At 37.8% G+C, this 17,207-nt stretch overlaps 1 protein-coding gene across 1 annotated transcript in view; it reads right to left on the bottom strand.

The window, feature by feature from the left end:
• LOC105445353 overlaps positions 1–17,207 on the bottom strand; it is a 124,405-nt gene that overhangs the window by 63,796 nt on the left and 43,402 nt on the right. The window contains exons 21-26 of the mRNA XM_030985189.1: positions 11,842–11,880; positions 10,994–11,240; positions 10,057–10,154; positions 7,001–7,357; positions 1,700–1,795; positions 569–925 (exon numbers count right to left, since the gene is read on the bottom strand). Of these exons, the coding sequence (XP_030841049.1) occupies positions 569–925; positions 1,700–1,795; positions 7,001–7,357; positions 10,057–10,154; positions 10,994–11,240; positions 11,842–11,880 (1,194 nt within the window). The remainder of the gene's footprint in view (positions 1–568; positions 926–1,699; positions 1,796–7,000; positions 7,358–10,056; positions 10,155–10,993; positions 11,241–11,841; positions 11,881–17,207) is intronic.

Raw genomic sequence — 17,207 nt, 5'->3', positions numbered from 1 at the left:
TTAGGCCATATAGATTCTGGAGCTTATTTTTAGTGGCAGAGTTGTTTTCAATATAACCATAATCGTGCTAGATGCAGTGACAAATTTTTACCTGACGGCTTCCCATAGAATCACAACATAACATACGAACGCCCGTTTCATTCATGTTTTTTTTTAATGCATTGATCTTAAGTATGTTGAATATTAATTTAAATTATTTGTATGCACCTTGAGCATCTTTAAAGATGGATATGTTTCGCTTTATAAATATTGTTATCATTATTATTATTTAGCAGCTGATTGTATGGAATCCCATCATGCACAATTCTTGCTGCTTCAAGCATGACTACTGTTGCAAAGGTAGCAAATTTGAAAACAACTTTGCCTCACCAAAATAGTCCAAGAATCAAAACATCTAACCCAAAATTTATTATCTTGGTTTCATTTTACAAGAATTTTCTACTTGATAATATAAAACACAATGACATTTTGTGAATGATTTCGTTGAAATTACAGATCCCAGTTGTTGAAATCTTTTTTGGCTACCATGTATAATAAGGAATATTGAATCTAATGCACTGATACCAACCTCTTGCTTCTACAGCAGTTATTTGAAACTCAAAGTAGTCGTAGGCATAAGTTGAGTACTGATATTCAATGAACATATCTGAACTGTTGAGGAGGTGTTTCTCGTGAGCCCCAGACTGGTAGCTATAATAATAACCATCCCTGTATGTTACATTCCATGTCCTGCTGCTATTGGTGTTTGGGTCATGTCCATAACCAAAGACCAGATGGGAGCCATCATAAAAGTATGAGTACAATGGTTCGATCAGAAAGGCCAAATTTGGTGCATCAGCAAGAGTGAGCTTCCAAAGGATGTAGCCGCCCCCAGAATGATAGGTCGATGACACATTCACTGATTCACCTTGTGTGAGGACTCTCTCTACAATAAAAAAAAAACAAACACTGGAAATAATTTTAATGGTAATTATGATTATAATAATAGCGATAATAAGTATTATAATAATAATAACATTAATAATAACAATAAAAATATTAACAATCTGAATCTAATAGTCAAGTGCTTTGAGAGGCTCTTATTGAAATTAAGAACTCTCTGAGATGACTGGCATAGTTGTGGGGGGGCATATCTTGTGAGGGGCATAGCCTCGTACGAAATAGTAACTATGCTTGTCAAAGGGAATTCATAATTTTACCAGTGCCTTGAAAACAGTGTATGACATATTTGATGTATACCCTTAATCAATACATTAACATAAAAATAAAGGGGTAAATTAATTGTGACAAACTTGGAAATGACTGCAAATTAGAAAAAAATGACTCCGCTGGGAATCGAACCTGGGTCTGTATGGGAAATGCCTTAACCACTAGACCATGTAGGCGGGTTGAGGCCAAGAAAGTATTGAAGAAGGACAAGCTGCATGCCTAGCTAGATCCATGTGGCATATATGAAGCTAGTCATAGTTCAATACTCCCCCATCCCTCAAAGAAAAGGAAAAAGTCAACTGCGTATTGGTTGGATAGGCTGTCAGTCAGTGACTGTATCTGGTGTAGCCAAGTCCCACTCAATCTGCCTCCAGGGGGCATTTTTAATTGCCACGCTGTAATTTCAAAGAAGTGGGTAAAAAATGGTTTGTAAAATCAATTTAATACAACCACTCCCCCACAAAAAAACAAAAACAAAATCCATCATTACCACATCCTTTTTCATCTGTACCGTCATCGCAGTCAATGGTGAAGTCGCATACTACCACCCAATTGTGCAGCTGGTTCCCATCACAGAAGAAATAATCTGCAAACAATTTTATAACACACTTTTTATAAACTTTAGCATGACAAAAAGTTGTTTAAAATTGAAACCCCCATTTGACTTTCACTACTCCTAGAGCTAAGCCTAAAGTAAACAATCCCCCTGCGGAGACCTTGGCGAGGTGAGAGAGGGAGAGAGAGAGAGATAAGCATGATAGAGGGAGAGAGGAAGGGAGAAAGAGTGCTAATTTTCACAATTAAAATTGTTGTATCGCCAATTTTGGGTCATTTTGCTTTGTTTGAACTTTCATTATGGCCTTCATCTAAATTATAAGTGACTTTTGGACATGAAAATATCTTAAAACAAGTAAAATATATACAGTAGGTTTGCGGTTGCACCATGTGTGAGAGAGAGAGAGAGGTTTGAGGAGTCCTGAAAAGGACTCTGACTCGGTAATCAACCCGAGGATCGCCTTGCTATGACACAGCCAAACACCTGACCAAGATTCTCCAACCACTCGTAGGACAATCGCAGCACCACATCAATAACTCCAAGCATTTCGTCGATATCCTCTCCAAGACCACCATACACGATACAGACATCATGGTCAGTTTCGATGTTGAATCTCTCTTCACCAATGTTCCTGTCACCGAATCCTGCCGAATCGTCAAAGAACGCCTCGAAGCTGACGACACTCTCCCCAACAGAACCCCCCTGACACCGGATGAAATACATGACCTCATGTACTTCTGCCTCAACTCAACTTCCTTCAAATGGCGAGACAATTACTACCAGCAACTTCAAGGCGCAGCCATGGGATCGCCTCTTTCACCGGTTATAGCCAATATCTTCATGGAGCACTTCGAAACAACGGCACTCCAGACTCTCTCACAACGCCCTTCTCTCTGGCTCCGATATTTCGACGACACATTCGTCATCTGGCCACATAGCAGACCTGACTTAGACCACTTTCTCGCCCACATCAACCAGCATTACCCGAGCATCAAATTCACCATGGAGACCGAGCAAAACAACAGCATCCCCTTCCTAGACGTTCTCGTTACCAAATCACCATCCGGCAAGCCCGCTCATCAAGTCTACAGTAAACCCACACACACCGATAGATATCTTCACTACAGATCCTTCCACCATCCATCCGTACTACAATCAGTCCCCAACGCCCTCATCCGCCGAGCCCATCAACTCAGCGATGCAGACCATCTAGACCAGGAAATCCAGCATGTCACCACAGCCCTAACCAGCATCAACGAATACCCAAGACATAAGATCAAATCCAAGACTCCCGCCAACAAGCCCGCAGCTAACTCCACCCCTGAAGAGAACCAACCCGCAGCTACACCACCGAAGCAAACTATTGTTCTTCCCTATATCGGTCAAGCCTCTCACAAGATTCAACGTATCCTTCAAGCAGCAGACATCCAAGTTCGACACAGTTCCTCCAACAAACTCCATTCGATACTCCACTCCCACAAAGACAAGCATCCAAACCACAAGAAAGCTGGAGTCTACAAAATACCATGCGAATGTGGAAAAGTCTACATTGTTGAAACGGGGAGAAATCTGGAAACAAGACTCAAGGAGCACAGAACCAGCTTCAGACTCAGCGATTGGGATAAGTCCGCCATCGTCAAACACGCCCAGCAACACAAACACACCATCGAATGGGATAACAGTCATCTCATCTCCATAATGAAACACTGGCATACACGCCGAATTCGAGAAGCCATCGAAATTCACCGCCACAACACCGTGCCCAGAGCTGCCAACATTTGATTTGGGTAATCAGGGAGATTTCTGAGAGAGCAGCATCGAACGACTTCATTGTTGGCGGGAACCAAGAATGGCCTTTTAGTGCCCCTGGTGGGGGGGGGGGGGGGGCAGGGGGCAGGCCCCCAAAAGCTCTTGGTTTTAAGCCTCTTTGAAACCCTTTTAGAACACATTTTTTCAATGATTTCTCAAAATGGAAGGCTTTGATATGGCACATTTTATTTGCATACAATTGATAACATATGAACTTCACATCATATTTCAGACTATGAACTCCTGTTACCTCTATTGTGAAATGGGGGATGTACTTGTGGAAGGCAAGGACTGGGGTGTGCTTGAGGGTTTTCCTTGAAGTGACTGGTAGGTTGCTTGCTTGAGTTTGCTAAGGAGGTCCTTGCTATACTCCCTTTGGTAGCATGGGACATCTGTGTTGGCAATTTTCTCTGTTAGGAGTGCTTGAAGTGTTTTCAAATTCATTGATCCCCTGAAATCAGTTTTGTTCTTCCTAACAATGCTAAAAACTCTTTCACATGAAGCATTGGAATGTGGTATCACAAGCAAAGATTTCATCACTTTGCTCAGAAGTGTGTATTTCTTTGAGCCATTGCCATCCTCCATCTTTGAAATTGCAGACCATTTCTTGTCTATTCTCAAGTTTTTGTTCAGGATCTCTGGTGATGTGGCGAAATACATCATTTCTTCCCCCACTCTTGATGGAGATATCTGCGCCGCAAACTGTACAAAATGCGTAGTATTCGCCTTTCGTAGATTTCCCAACACAAGGCCATTCCAAGTGGTAGTCATCAAAAATCTTACAATCTTACAATCTAGTCATCTTTATATTTCTGATAATATTTCGACTTCGACATTGTCCTGGATGATATTTTAATACTCAAACAGAGAGCAAAATACAGCCTTGTTTTGGACAAAGTTGACTTACGCCTTCGGAAGATGCAAGTTATATCGATGCGTTCCCAACGGCAAAGGAGATCAGAAAAAAAAAGTCGGCTTCAAAATCCACTCTGCAGTAACACTGCCATGTTGGTATCAAATGATAATCCACTTAAAAATCACATCGCAAAAGTCCCCAAATCAATCCAAAAACTGATGTTGAAATGTGCAGTTTTTTGGGCCGATCGCAGCAGACAAAGTCTGCTTGTTGTATCAGTGCAACTTCTGGCTGCTCTGACGCGACCGATCGGAAACCGGCACCAACGTACCGGGACGCTACGGGGGCCGGCGAGGAAGCCGCCCGGCAGAGCAAGCAGGCGAATTGCTATCACACAAACACCACTCACATTATCACATGTTCCCAATGGTTTGTTAGATTAGCCCGCCAGTCGTTCGGCGTAACTCTCATTTATTACGCTGTTAAATAAAGTACGATATCACGGTAAATTTATATTCGACGACTGGATAACAGGAAAATTCATATTACAGAATTGCCGTGTGTTTGTATACGTACGTACGAACTCAACATGCTAGTCTTGTGAAACAGTCGTTTATGAAAATAATACAACTTAAAATCTGGAAATCCGGGAGATTTTTGCATGGGGTCGGGAAAACGGGATATTGGGTCAAAATCCGGGAGTCTCCCGCAGGATCCGGGAGACTTGGCAGCTCTGCGTGCCCCAAGACTCAGGACTATACATCAACGACATCTGGAAACCTCTCATCAACAAGTACCCGGTCACTCCTCCTCCACCACCGCCTCCAGCACCGCCCTCACCACCCCGACAGATACCCGTACATCAACCACCGCCACCCGCCGAACCCTCAAAGCAGCCGCCAGTCTCACAGCTACAATGCACAGCAGACGACAACAGACTACAACGCCGCCTACGTCGGGGACACACACAGCGTCTCGCCGACAGCACTTCCCACTCATCGACTCGAAACTCTCCTAAGTCCGCAACCCGGAGCCTCCAGCCCAGGCGGACAGTCAGACGAATTACCTGCCGACCATCCATGCCCACTCCCCGATGACTCAAGCCGACACGGTCTACTATTTTTCCCTGACGTCCGCACCCCGGTCACTTAAGCTCACGCACGCCAGCTATTCTCCACTCCTGACGACGGATAGTCAACCTGTTCGAAACGTCGAGCCACTCATCCTCTCCAAGCGCTATAGTTCTCCTGAGAACTATATGCTAAGAAAGATAACAAACAGTCCTTTTCAGGACTACACTCCTCCAAGAAAGCTTACCGAGTCAGAGTTCTTTTCAGGACTCCTCAAACCTCTCTCTCTCTCTCACACATGGTGCAACCGCAAACCTACTGTATATCTACATCACCATGCAAGCCGACACTTACAAGCAGCAAGTAAAATATATATTTTCTACTTCTCATTTCCTTTCAGGCAGAGCCCCAGTAAGAGTTTGTTTACACTAGTATTACGTAACATGATGAAGAGTCCAGCTGCAATGCTGCAATCCAATATCATAATCTCTCACACAGAGCCAATTGGGGTAGTGGTACCCCATTAGATTGGTGCCTGTGTAATAGAAGTAACTCTCTCAAAGTTTTAACGAAAGAAACAAAATTGGGGTTCTGGCACCCCACCAGATTACATTGATTCCTGTGGTATGGTGGTCGGGTATATTTTTAATGAGAGCTTTTTGTAATAGGATATTTTTTGACCTGATAAGTGTTGCTGCAATTTAATAATAATAATAATAGTACCGGTAATCAATATTTTGTAAACCCAGGAAAAGCCACATCAGGATCAATGCTCTTCTCCCAGAGGGCCTTGCAATTATTAGCCAGGAACGTACCCATTAACAACTGGCTGGAGAGTAGATTTTTTTTTTATTAATGTCTGGCCAAAGGATGTTAGTACTGTGCTGGGATTTTATTTGTGTACTGTGAAACAAAATGTTCATGTATATGAATGAAGTTTACTTATAACATTCAAATTCAAATTCAAACCCTTAACAAATATACTGAGAAAAAGTCAAGTGAATAAACAACTACACAACAACACATTCATACCTCCATGAAACAGTATTTGATGAGCATGATCAATAGAATGGTAAGTGCGCAAATAATCTTTTTAAAAACAAGATGTGTGACTTAACATTTTTGAAATAATTTGATGAAACAACAAAGAAACAAATGAACAAATATACAAGAACAGCAAGCACAAGTTTTTGACTTGAAAATTAGGTCAAATGAAATAACAGTCTAAAGAAATTGAATGTAGTTGGAAAAAAGTTTTCAACTAGAGGGACTTTTAAACAATTTGTTTTTAAAAAATAAAAAAATACATTACGTTCTAGAAATGACAAATGAATGCAAGAAATATTGGTGTGAACAACTTTTCTTTTGGGAGTGGATTCCAATATTTTGTCCACGGATACCCTCTTGAATTGAAGTGGTTCCTAACATCACTCCGAAAAGAGTGGATTTCCATTCCCCAATGAGTGGATTCACGCTCCTATACAAATAGAGAGTACATACCTGATGCATTCAACACTGATATTTCAAGTTCAAATCCCATGTCGGTGAAATACGCATCTGATGAGAACTCAATGACGACTGATGGTTCACGTAAGAGAAAATCAACAGAACTGTAGATTCTGCTGTAGGGTCCATAGGAGAAAACGTTGGTTGTAGCATTAGTTTCCTGGTCTCCAGCTCTTCCCGTGAGATAGTCATAAGAATTTAGGGATAACCTCAGGATGGTAATTTGAAAATACAATTCCTCATGGTCTTTGGTGATGACCCAATGAACGTAGGCATTGTTTGGGTAGAAATCAGGAAAGTTGGGAGACTGAATTCGGATGGTTTCTCCTTCACTTACATGTTCATGGTAATCTAGTTTAGGGAAGAATTCAAAATGAAATTTTCAACCTTATCAGTACTACCAAAAAACAATGTCAATAAGAATAGTGACAATGACGATAATGTTGATGATAATGATAATAGTAATGAAGATAATAATAATGATAATATCAAATTATAATAATTACAATAATAATAATAATAATAATACAAATTAATGATAGTGTGGGGGTATGCAGGTTGAAACAATCCCAGTGGTTGTAGAAGCTATATGAGTCATGAAGAAAGGAATGGAGAAGTTTAGTGACACATCCCAGACAATCCTGTCGCAAAATAATTATCTCTGAGTCCTTGGAATTACAAATAATAATAATAATAATAATAATAATAGATTTATATAGCGCAGCTTTTATACAAAATATATTCAGCTGCGCTGGGAGAGACAGAAATGATGTGTCCTCAGCATAATGTTAGGTGAGAAAAATTACGATATACGAGTCTGATAAAGATTACATTTAGTTATTTGATTAAGTTTAGCTAACAGTAGACGGTGTAAACCAATAAATGGTAGCCCTAATCCTAGCGCATGCTGATCGTCTAGCGACAGTTAACTTCATGAACCCTACCAACTGCATAAAATAGCCCTGTTGGGCTCTTGTAAGTCGTTTTTGAAAAGCCTAAGGTTGATGTTAGTTCTAGATCAAGATGTCTTGACTAGGCTGCGATACTAAATATTTTAGTGTCTGTTAAGCCCTAAACAATTTTGTGAGCATCATACCTCCCATACACTCTCCCATTCGTTTGTGTATAATTTTCGTGCTGTGCGATTAAAAAAAAAAAAAATCACGTCATCTGTCTTATATGTAGAATAAGCTAAGGCAAAGTGCATATATGGCTAAGGCAACTATCTTAAACTAGACAAATTCTAAGAACTTAGAAGTTTATTGAATACGGGCCCAGGTGCCAGGAAATGCTCTCAACCTTAGGTCTTTCAAATCAGATCGAAGATGACAGTCTTGAGAGGAGGTGGAGATAGAGCATAGTAAAGTTACAAAGCAAATGCTGGATGAACTACTCCAGCTATAGGAGAGTAGATCAGAGACCATCAACAACCAAGAGGTTGGCCAGCGTAGCAATGTCACAAAGGCTGAGTCAATGCAAGAACTGGATTAACCAAGTGGCAATGGAGAGACCTCCAACAGATAGACAGCGAATGGAGGATAAGGACTGTAAAGCGGCAAAGCAAATTAAAGCCATCATTCCCAGTTGATGGACAAAGTATTGTTCATTCACCCGCAATAGTGAACAAGGCTATTGACATTCTGGTTGATCACATGTTGATGGCATAACTCCCTTTTAATACCAGACCTCAGTATTTTTTCCGGAGATCCGCTCATATACAGCTTGAATAACGCCATTGATGTGGTGATGGGAAATAGTGGGTTTGAACCATTAGAGCGATTTTTCTACCTACTGAAGTACCAATATAATTACCTCCTCGAAAACTGGTTCGAGGTTATGCTCTCGAAGGAGATAAGAGATAATATTTTGATACCCTAACAATCCTCAAGCAATGGTATGGAGATCTGTTTGTGCTGTCCAACGCTTACAGGGACAAGTTAGACTCTTGGCTGAAAGTAAACTACAAAGACAGGCAAAGTCTATGCAGGCTGTCTGACTCTGCTGGACAATGCTGCACAGCTATGGAAACCTTAGGAAACTTGTGATAAATCTAGGCGAAACTCCTAGATCATCTGGCCCCAAGATGGGACAAGAAGGTGGACAACTGTATAAAGGGCAGTCTAAGGAGTTTCCCTCGTGTCCAGGAATTCATTGAAAGAGGACAACATTGCCTGTGGTCCTGTCACCTCCCTGCAGAGTCTGAAGGAGATGAGGTCTGATAAGAGACTGACCATGCAAGGCTGGTCATTGATTCACACCTCGACAGGCGACTGTGGACCTCCTCAAGCAGGCATGGTCAAGAAGCAGCATTATCCAAGCTGTCAGAACACAACTAACATGCAGGTACCCTTAAATAAGGACCTTATCTCCAAGACTTTGACCAATGAGAACAAGTACGCCAAAGAGAATAACAAGTATTTTTGTGTCATAGATTTGTATCATGACATTTGATCGGTACTAAATTAAAAAATACACATCAAAAGATTCGGTTTCAAGTCTACAAAATGTGTACTACAAATTTCCTGTATCTGCCGTTAATGTTCTGCTGCATTTTTTAAGCGTCATTCAATGTTCTGCTGTGCTTAAGGGTCGTTCTATGCTCTGCAGTATTTTCTTAGCGTAATTTTATGTTCGGCTGTATTTGCATAAAATATAATTGATGTTTGAGTCAAAATTAGAAATTTCTGTGAAGTATTTTTGCATATCTAACCTATTAGCTTTATTAGAGAAAACAAAAACAAATAAACATTGGCTAATTAATTGTGGAGAAGAATCATTTTCTTGTATTTATTTGGGGGCTTTAATTTTTGAATAAATTTGCATTAATTATCATAACCAAAATTTCAAAATATTTTTTTAATTTCTGTGTATCTCATTAAAATCTATAAAGCAAACAGAATCAAAATCGGATGAGAAACGATGGAGAAGAAGCATTTAGAAATTGTGGATGGATCATGGACGCCAGATGCCATGGCACACTGTTTAGCTCATCGCACCAATGCGGGCTGGATGAGCTAAAAACAAAACCAAAACCAGATATGTGTACATACCTAAAGATCCAGCGATCACTGTTAGCTGCAGCTGGAATCCCTGACGCGTGACTGAATAGTCACTGGTGAATCGCATCCAACTATTAGAACTGTACAATCTGTAGAACAAGACAAAATTGTAAAACACCTTTCATGATATTAATACATATTATCTGATTATTCACTATGTTCTGGATACACTGTTATTTCACACTTCAGCGCAATGCAATGCCGTAGTATTATTCAGTTAGCTTTTTTTACTAGTAAAAAAACTAAAATTTCATAGGCATAGCAATCCTTTCAAGATTTATTTGCATTTGCAAGAACACCCCAAAACTCATGTAACTGTATGTTGCCTGTAGACCTTCCTGATTTGCATATTAATATCGTTAGCCATTTCATATAGCAGGAAATAGGTCCAAAACAACATCAGGTGTCATTGGAAGTGACGGCCTTAAGTATGATTTCATTGTTTCATTTATATTTCTTTTCCAGTGTGAGGTAACCACCTGGCACATAATCTGTCGTACAGGCAAAAATGGTTTAAAATATCTGAGACATGGCAGATAACATCAGAGTCTCAGAGGTTTTCAGTTTGTAGCACAGGAGAAAGTGAGTTGCTGTTGAGAGCAAGATCACCTACTTTCTTTAATAGAGAAATATCCTTATCACAATGACAAAAGACGGACCGACCAAAATGAAAAAATTGCATTAATCCAGAAACTGACATACAACAAAAACTAATGTACCGGTACTTTATATCAAAATTTGTTGGGATGAGACGTCACACCCACCATAACAGAACATTTCAGTTACATGAACACACACACATGCGCAAATTTAGAGACACATGTATAGGTGAAACACTATTTTGTTCATATGGCTTCTTCAAGTTAAAATGCAAGTACATGTGCATTAAAAATGCACAAATATAAATAATGTATACATTTACACAAACCTCAAAGAAGCTGGTATATCTTGTCCTGAGAAAGTTTTTGCCACCAAGTTCCCAGGCGTATGACCATTCCCTATGCTCAGATGGTCATAGCCACTCTCCAGATTAAATGCTATGAATGTGATGAGCACCGAGTAGTTTGATGGAGCCGTGATGTACCAAGTATAATAGGCGTTGTTTGGATACTCATTAGGATAGTTTGGTGATGAAATTGACCGCGTTTCTCCAACAGTCAGGTTAACCACTGAAACTTTAGTAGTGTAAAGAAATAAACCAAGTACAATAATTTGATGATAAATTTTGTCTGTTTAAATAAAAAAAGGACATGCAGATCATCAAATTGGTTCAAGTCATAGATTTAAATTCTTGAAAAAAAATCTATTTCATTTACTTTTATTTACTGCAATTGCACTTTGCCATAATGTCCAACATTATTTTTGCTCATATGATTGTATTGTGTTTTTTCCGGTGTATGGTAATCTTGACGTCAAATTCATTTGGGTATTACCATACAAATGGACATACTGAAAAACAGCCTTTGGGGTTGAAAGTGTGTTTTTACCGTGTCTAAATAAAATCAACAACAACCCTTAATGTAGCTTAATATAAGGTATGCACATTTAGGTTCAAAGAAGGTCAGATAAAATAGTTTTAAAATACAGGTAACACATGGGGTATTTGCACATAAAAATAGCACACACTTACATACATTTGCACACACATACTCTTTTCAACACTAAAATAAGAGTATGTAGAAAATTATTTTAAAACGTTTGTCTAAAGATATATGAAATAATTGAGTGCAGTGTTTAAAGACATGTTTAGCAATGGAGTAGTTATCATGGTAATACCTGAAATCGTGTCATTGGTTGGACTAGCCGTAGTAGTACCTAGAAAAACAAAAGAATATTGCATTATTTGCTTAAACATAGGCATGTGTTTCATTTCACTTTTGCCTGTTAATCAGTATGAATAAAGAAATATACAATCACACATATATGCACACACATACTTTTCTCAACACTATTAATTAAGAGTATGTAGAAAATTATTTTTAAATATTTGTTTAAAGTTTAAGATATGAAATAATGAAGGATAGTTTGGTGATGAGATCAAACACATTTCTCCTAGAGTCAGGTGCACTGCTGAAAATTTAGTCGCGTAAAGAAGAAAACCCATGTACAATAATATGATGAATCTTGTCTGTTAAAATGATTAAAGGAAACCTCACCCCAAAAAATAAATTAAGTTATTCCGAGAGATTTATTGTATTCTTGCCCATTAATCTACATGATACCCCATCAAAGTGTATGTGAGAGGTATATAAAACAAGATATTCTTAGCATAATGTACAGTTTCTAAGGACAACATAGGCATCGCCATTTGCTCGATATCATAGGCCTACTATGCAAAGTCGTTTATCAAGCAAATGTATTCAAATCTATAGACGCTTCCTTCCCACGTGTGTGTGCAGTGATGAAGTATTTCATTCGCTTGCAATTATCTTTTGTGCTATAATTTTCTGAATGCAAATTGCATGGAAATAAGCTGATGTTTGCATATTTGTGGTAATTTATGCAATTAAGGTCATAATATTTAACCGTTTTACCAAAAAATCATATATTCTTCATATTTAAACATTCATTTTTTTTACTCCACACCCGGACCCCGTTTCATTAAAATTGTTATCAATTACAATAACTGTTATAAGCTACTGAAATCAACGCATTTGATTGGCAAAGAGCAAATTTGTCGTAGAAATTGAGCTTTTCTTATTGTTAATATTAAGGTTCATAAAGGAGGGCCCAGATGAAAGCTTTTAGTTTTGATAATTTTAGATAGTCATATACAAAGGTTTTGCTATAGTCCGTTTTTTATTTGTATATTTCTAGCTGAACTGAAATGGATGATGCCATTTCAAATTCACAAGATTGAACATGTCAACTGAGCAAAAGAGTGATGCAACATTCAATTTACATAATAGTACTGTGATTTTAAACAATTTCAATCTTACCTGTGCAGTTCAATTCATCCTCTCTGTTATCGCAATCATCGATACCATCGCAAACCCAGCTTGGATCATACACACATTCATGGTCAGATGCACACTCGAAGCAGGACGAGTTTGCTGGGGGGGTTGCTGGAATAAAGTGCACTTATACAGTTAATGCCAGTTGAACTAAAAGTCACTAGTGCATATGCATGCAAAAATATAAAGTACATAAATGTCGCAATGATTTACAATTGTTTGGTAGTCAATATATAAAAACCCAGACTTTTAAAATTTTGCTGCACTCTACGATGCAAACTTGAAAAAAGGACCTTGTGACCTGGAAAGGATGATGCCATTTCAAATTCACAAGATTGAACAAGTCAACTGAAGAAAATGTGTATGCTTACGGCAATACTCCTCATCAGAAAAGTCACCACGATCATTGAAACCGTCACAAGTTTGACAATTCAGAATGCAATTCTTGTTAGTACTTGTGAAAGAGTCATTGCTACACCCTGGTCAACATGAAACTATAGAAATTCATGATCATATCATTTACTGACAAGTGCTTTATCATTGCCAAAATTTAATCAACCTAAATGCACAAGTAATATAATTTGGGGTTGGAACCAACTGGCTCAAGAAATTTTGGTTGACCAGCTTCCTCTACCAGTAGATTAATCCCCCACTCCCCCCCCCCCCCCCATTACAAATGGACTTGCCCTAAATCAAAGGTATTCAATGATCTTCAGGACATGAACAGATGTCAGCACACAAATTGCATAAGCTGTTGCCCAAACCCTGAGTATGAAATTACGTTTTACAAAAGGAAAACCTAAATTTCAAGTTAAGATGAATCCCTTGTTGGTTTAAATTTGAGAAGGATACATGATAAAGAGTCTTACAGGTCTAACTAAGCAGAAAATAACCATTCATAGGTAGATCTGTCATACATTTTGGTCGTCTCTAAGAAATCATTCACATGGTACACAATAGCACATTCCACTACATTACAGCATTCTACATAAATGGAAAATCACTTATACCGGGTAGGTGAAATAGTCAACATTTTAACATGATTAAGATCGTAGTAGATTATTTTTCGATTTGAATAATATTAAGGGATTGGGTAACTTTGTCTCAGATTCTGAAACAAAATCCTGGATTTAGCTCATGGTGCAATGATAATTATATATAGGTCAGTCAGGAACCCCATGACTTTTACAAGTCGATCGCCTGTCTCATTATCAAGATATTTATGATTGGAAATCGGAATCAAATTTTGTGTTTGCCTAACGGTGTTCATATGTTTGTATTGTATTTTTCAGGTGTATGGTCATTTTGTCGTCAAATTCATTTGTGTAATACCATAAAAACGAACATACCGAAAAACAGCTTTTGGGGCTGAAAGTGTGTTTTTCCTGTGTCTAAATGAAATCAACAACAACCCTTAATGTAGAGTATAATTATGCACATTTAGGCTTAAAGAAGGTACAATGTACATCACAGCAAGCTCAGATAAAATGGTTTTAAAATACAGGTGACTGCACACACATACTCTCCTAAACACTAAATTAAGAGTATGTAGAAAATTATTTAAAAACAGTTGCCTAAAGTTTAAGATATGAAATCGTTGAGTGCAGTGTTTTAAGACGTGTTTACCAATGGAGTAGTTATCATGGTAATACCTGAAATCATGTCATTGGTTAGACTGGCCGTAGTAGTACCTAGGAAAACAAAAGAATATTGCATTATTTGTTAAAACATAGGAATGTGTTTCATTTCACTTGTGACTGGTAATCAGTATGAATAAAGAAATTGAATGAAAGAAAATCCCATTTTTTTAGTAGTTTCTTGATACATTTCATTCTACAAGATCTAAATGCTCATCACATTTGAATGGTCCGATCGATGATCCATTTTCGCAATTTTCTTTTAGAAACTCATTTATTGGTAAATGGCTATGCTCACTCATGCATGAATGGTACAATTCCAAGTGCATATCATCTAAACAAGGATTACTATATATATTTATTTAGATATATAAATATAACTATACTTCCGATACTTATTAGAAAATCTTAATTAGAAATAGTGTCCACTTTCTTGTTATGCTGAGTGTAGTTTAAAATTGGAATTTCAATATATTTGTGCATGCGCTATCAGCAGTATCTTGTCTGTGCTCTCAGCTGTGCTGTGCTCCGACAGCTGCTGTACAGACGATTGATCCAGGATTATTTTCGTCAAGAACATAAGGTTAGGATTAGGGTTGAAATCATGTTTTAGTTTAGCTTCATGGCTAGGATTTTCGACAGCCGGTACTGTGTTTTATCAACCTGCAAGGACCTTATCTCCAAGACTTTGGCTGATGGGAACAAGTACGTCAGAGAGAATACCAAATATTTTTGTTAAATTTTTTTTGGTTAAAATTGTATTTTTTGTTAAAATTTGTATCCTGACATTTGATTAGTCCTAAATTAAAAAAAAAAAACAGAATCGCTTTCAAGTCTACAAGATGTGTATTGCCAATCTCCAGTATCTGCTGTTAATGGCATAAATACTCTTGTGTTTAGTGGGTCCCCAATGCAATGCCCATGAATACATTGTACCCATGCAGACCTTTAATGTCACTTAGGGATTTGTCTCATTTTCTAGTGAAATTTAAAGCATGTTCACATATGCACTGTGCGCATTCAATATTTGTTTAGCTACACTGTCCAGCAGTCAGTTTCAAATTTTATGCCTGCAGTTTTGGCCAATCAGAGGCCTTGGATATTCATATGCAGTATATAAAAGAAAATATCAAGGGTAGTGATACTTTTTAGTTTTAATCAAGAATTCCATGAATCATAGTATTGCTAGAGTGCCTATATATGTCTACGCATACATATACGTGCAACTGATTCTTATGAAATAAAAAAACTAATGAACAGAAATTTGTTTGAGTCTCTGTTATCATAAATAGATATAGACTCGGAGATATATGTGAAAAACAAGTAAAACATATCTGTAAAATTTTAGCAATTCTATTCACCAGCCTCGATATGGTAAATTTCCACTCAAGAATCATATCCCAAAGCGACATGTAAATTGAATGAGTGTGCAGACGTGGGAACATAAAGAATGTAATGAATACATCTAGAATCACATTAAGCATCAAAGGAATTTTAATAAAAAATTGGCAAATTTTAAGTCAAATATTAGGTGCCCAATCATTACGTATGCGACACAAGAGGAAATACCAGGGACTAGCCTATATACCAATTCCCACCACACTGCACCAGCCTGCAATCTAATTAATAACTTGAATTTAAAGAGATAATAAAGGAGTTGGAGAAAGTGGAAAGACGTTTATATTTGTTTGCATTATATGGTTTTAAATGTATTAATTGATAAAAGTGCTGAAACTACAACAATACCTAATGTTGGTGGAACACTGCCTGCGTAATCTGCAATAAAAAAAGAAATTATTTATTGTTCAAATGAGATAATAGACAGATCACTTGAAATCATTTATGTAAAAATTTGGAATTTCATATATCCTTGGTTTTCTCTTCGCTCTGCATTACACGTTTTGTGAAGTTATATATTGTTAATAATAAGGAAGAATCTATTCTGCACTAAAAACAAAAAAATTTAAGTCAAAGAGGGGGCACAAAACTTATCCTCTACATAAATTCTCCTAAACATGTCTCGAATTTAGATTTACCAATTGTAAAAATTGTGTCTCCATGATTAATTTTCATATAACAATTGGGTTTCTATACATATATTGTTGCTTAATTAAACCAATGTTGCTTCATTGGTGTTTTTTTTAAATAGCATGATTAGAGCTTTCTCTTTACAGAATATATTTCTGAGATGCATTCATTAAAAAAAAAATGCTTGTGTTGTCATATGTTAAATTTCTTTCAATACCAAGATATTTATGATCTTAAACATACTTTTCACAACTCCTAGAATGAAAGGCAACAGCTCAGAGACTCTCGCGTACACTCCTGGGTTTCCTGGTTCCGCACATCCATATCCCCAACTAGTTACACCGACCAGGTGCCATCTACCATCTGGACCTTCACACGCTAAAGGACCACCACTATCACCCTTCAATCAAAATATAATATTATACTATTATTTCATGTTCTGGCATTCACTATACATGCAATAAAATATTTTCACTGACAAATTAGCAATTGCACAAGTGATGTTATATTTCACTGGGGCCAC

The sequence above is a fragment of the Strongylocentrotus purpuratus genome, unplaced genomic scaffold (assembly GCF_000002235.5).
Source record: "Strongylocentrotus purpuratus isolate Spur 01 unplaced genomic scaffold, Spur_5.0 spur5_scaffold_14, whole genome shotgun sequence".
Taxonomy (NCBI): domain Eukaryota; kingdom Metazoa; phylum Echinodermata; class Echinoidea; order Camarodonta; family Strongylocentrotidae; genus Strongylocentrotus; species Strongylocentrotus purpuratus.
Note: the sequence above shows the minus strand (reverse complement) of the source record. Positions and strands in the feature narration are given on the sequence as shown.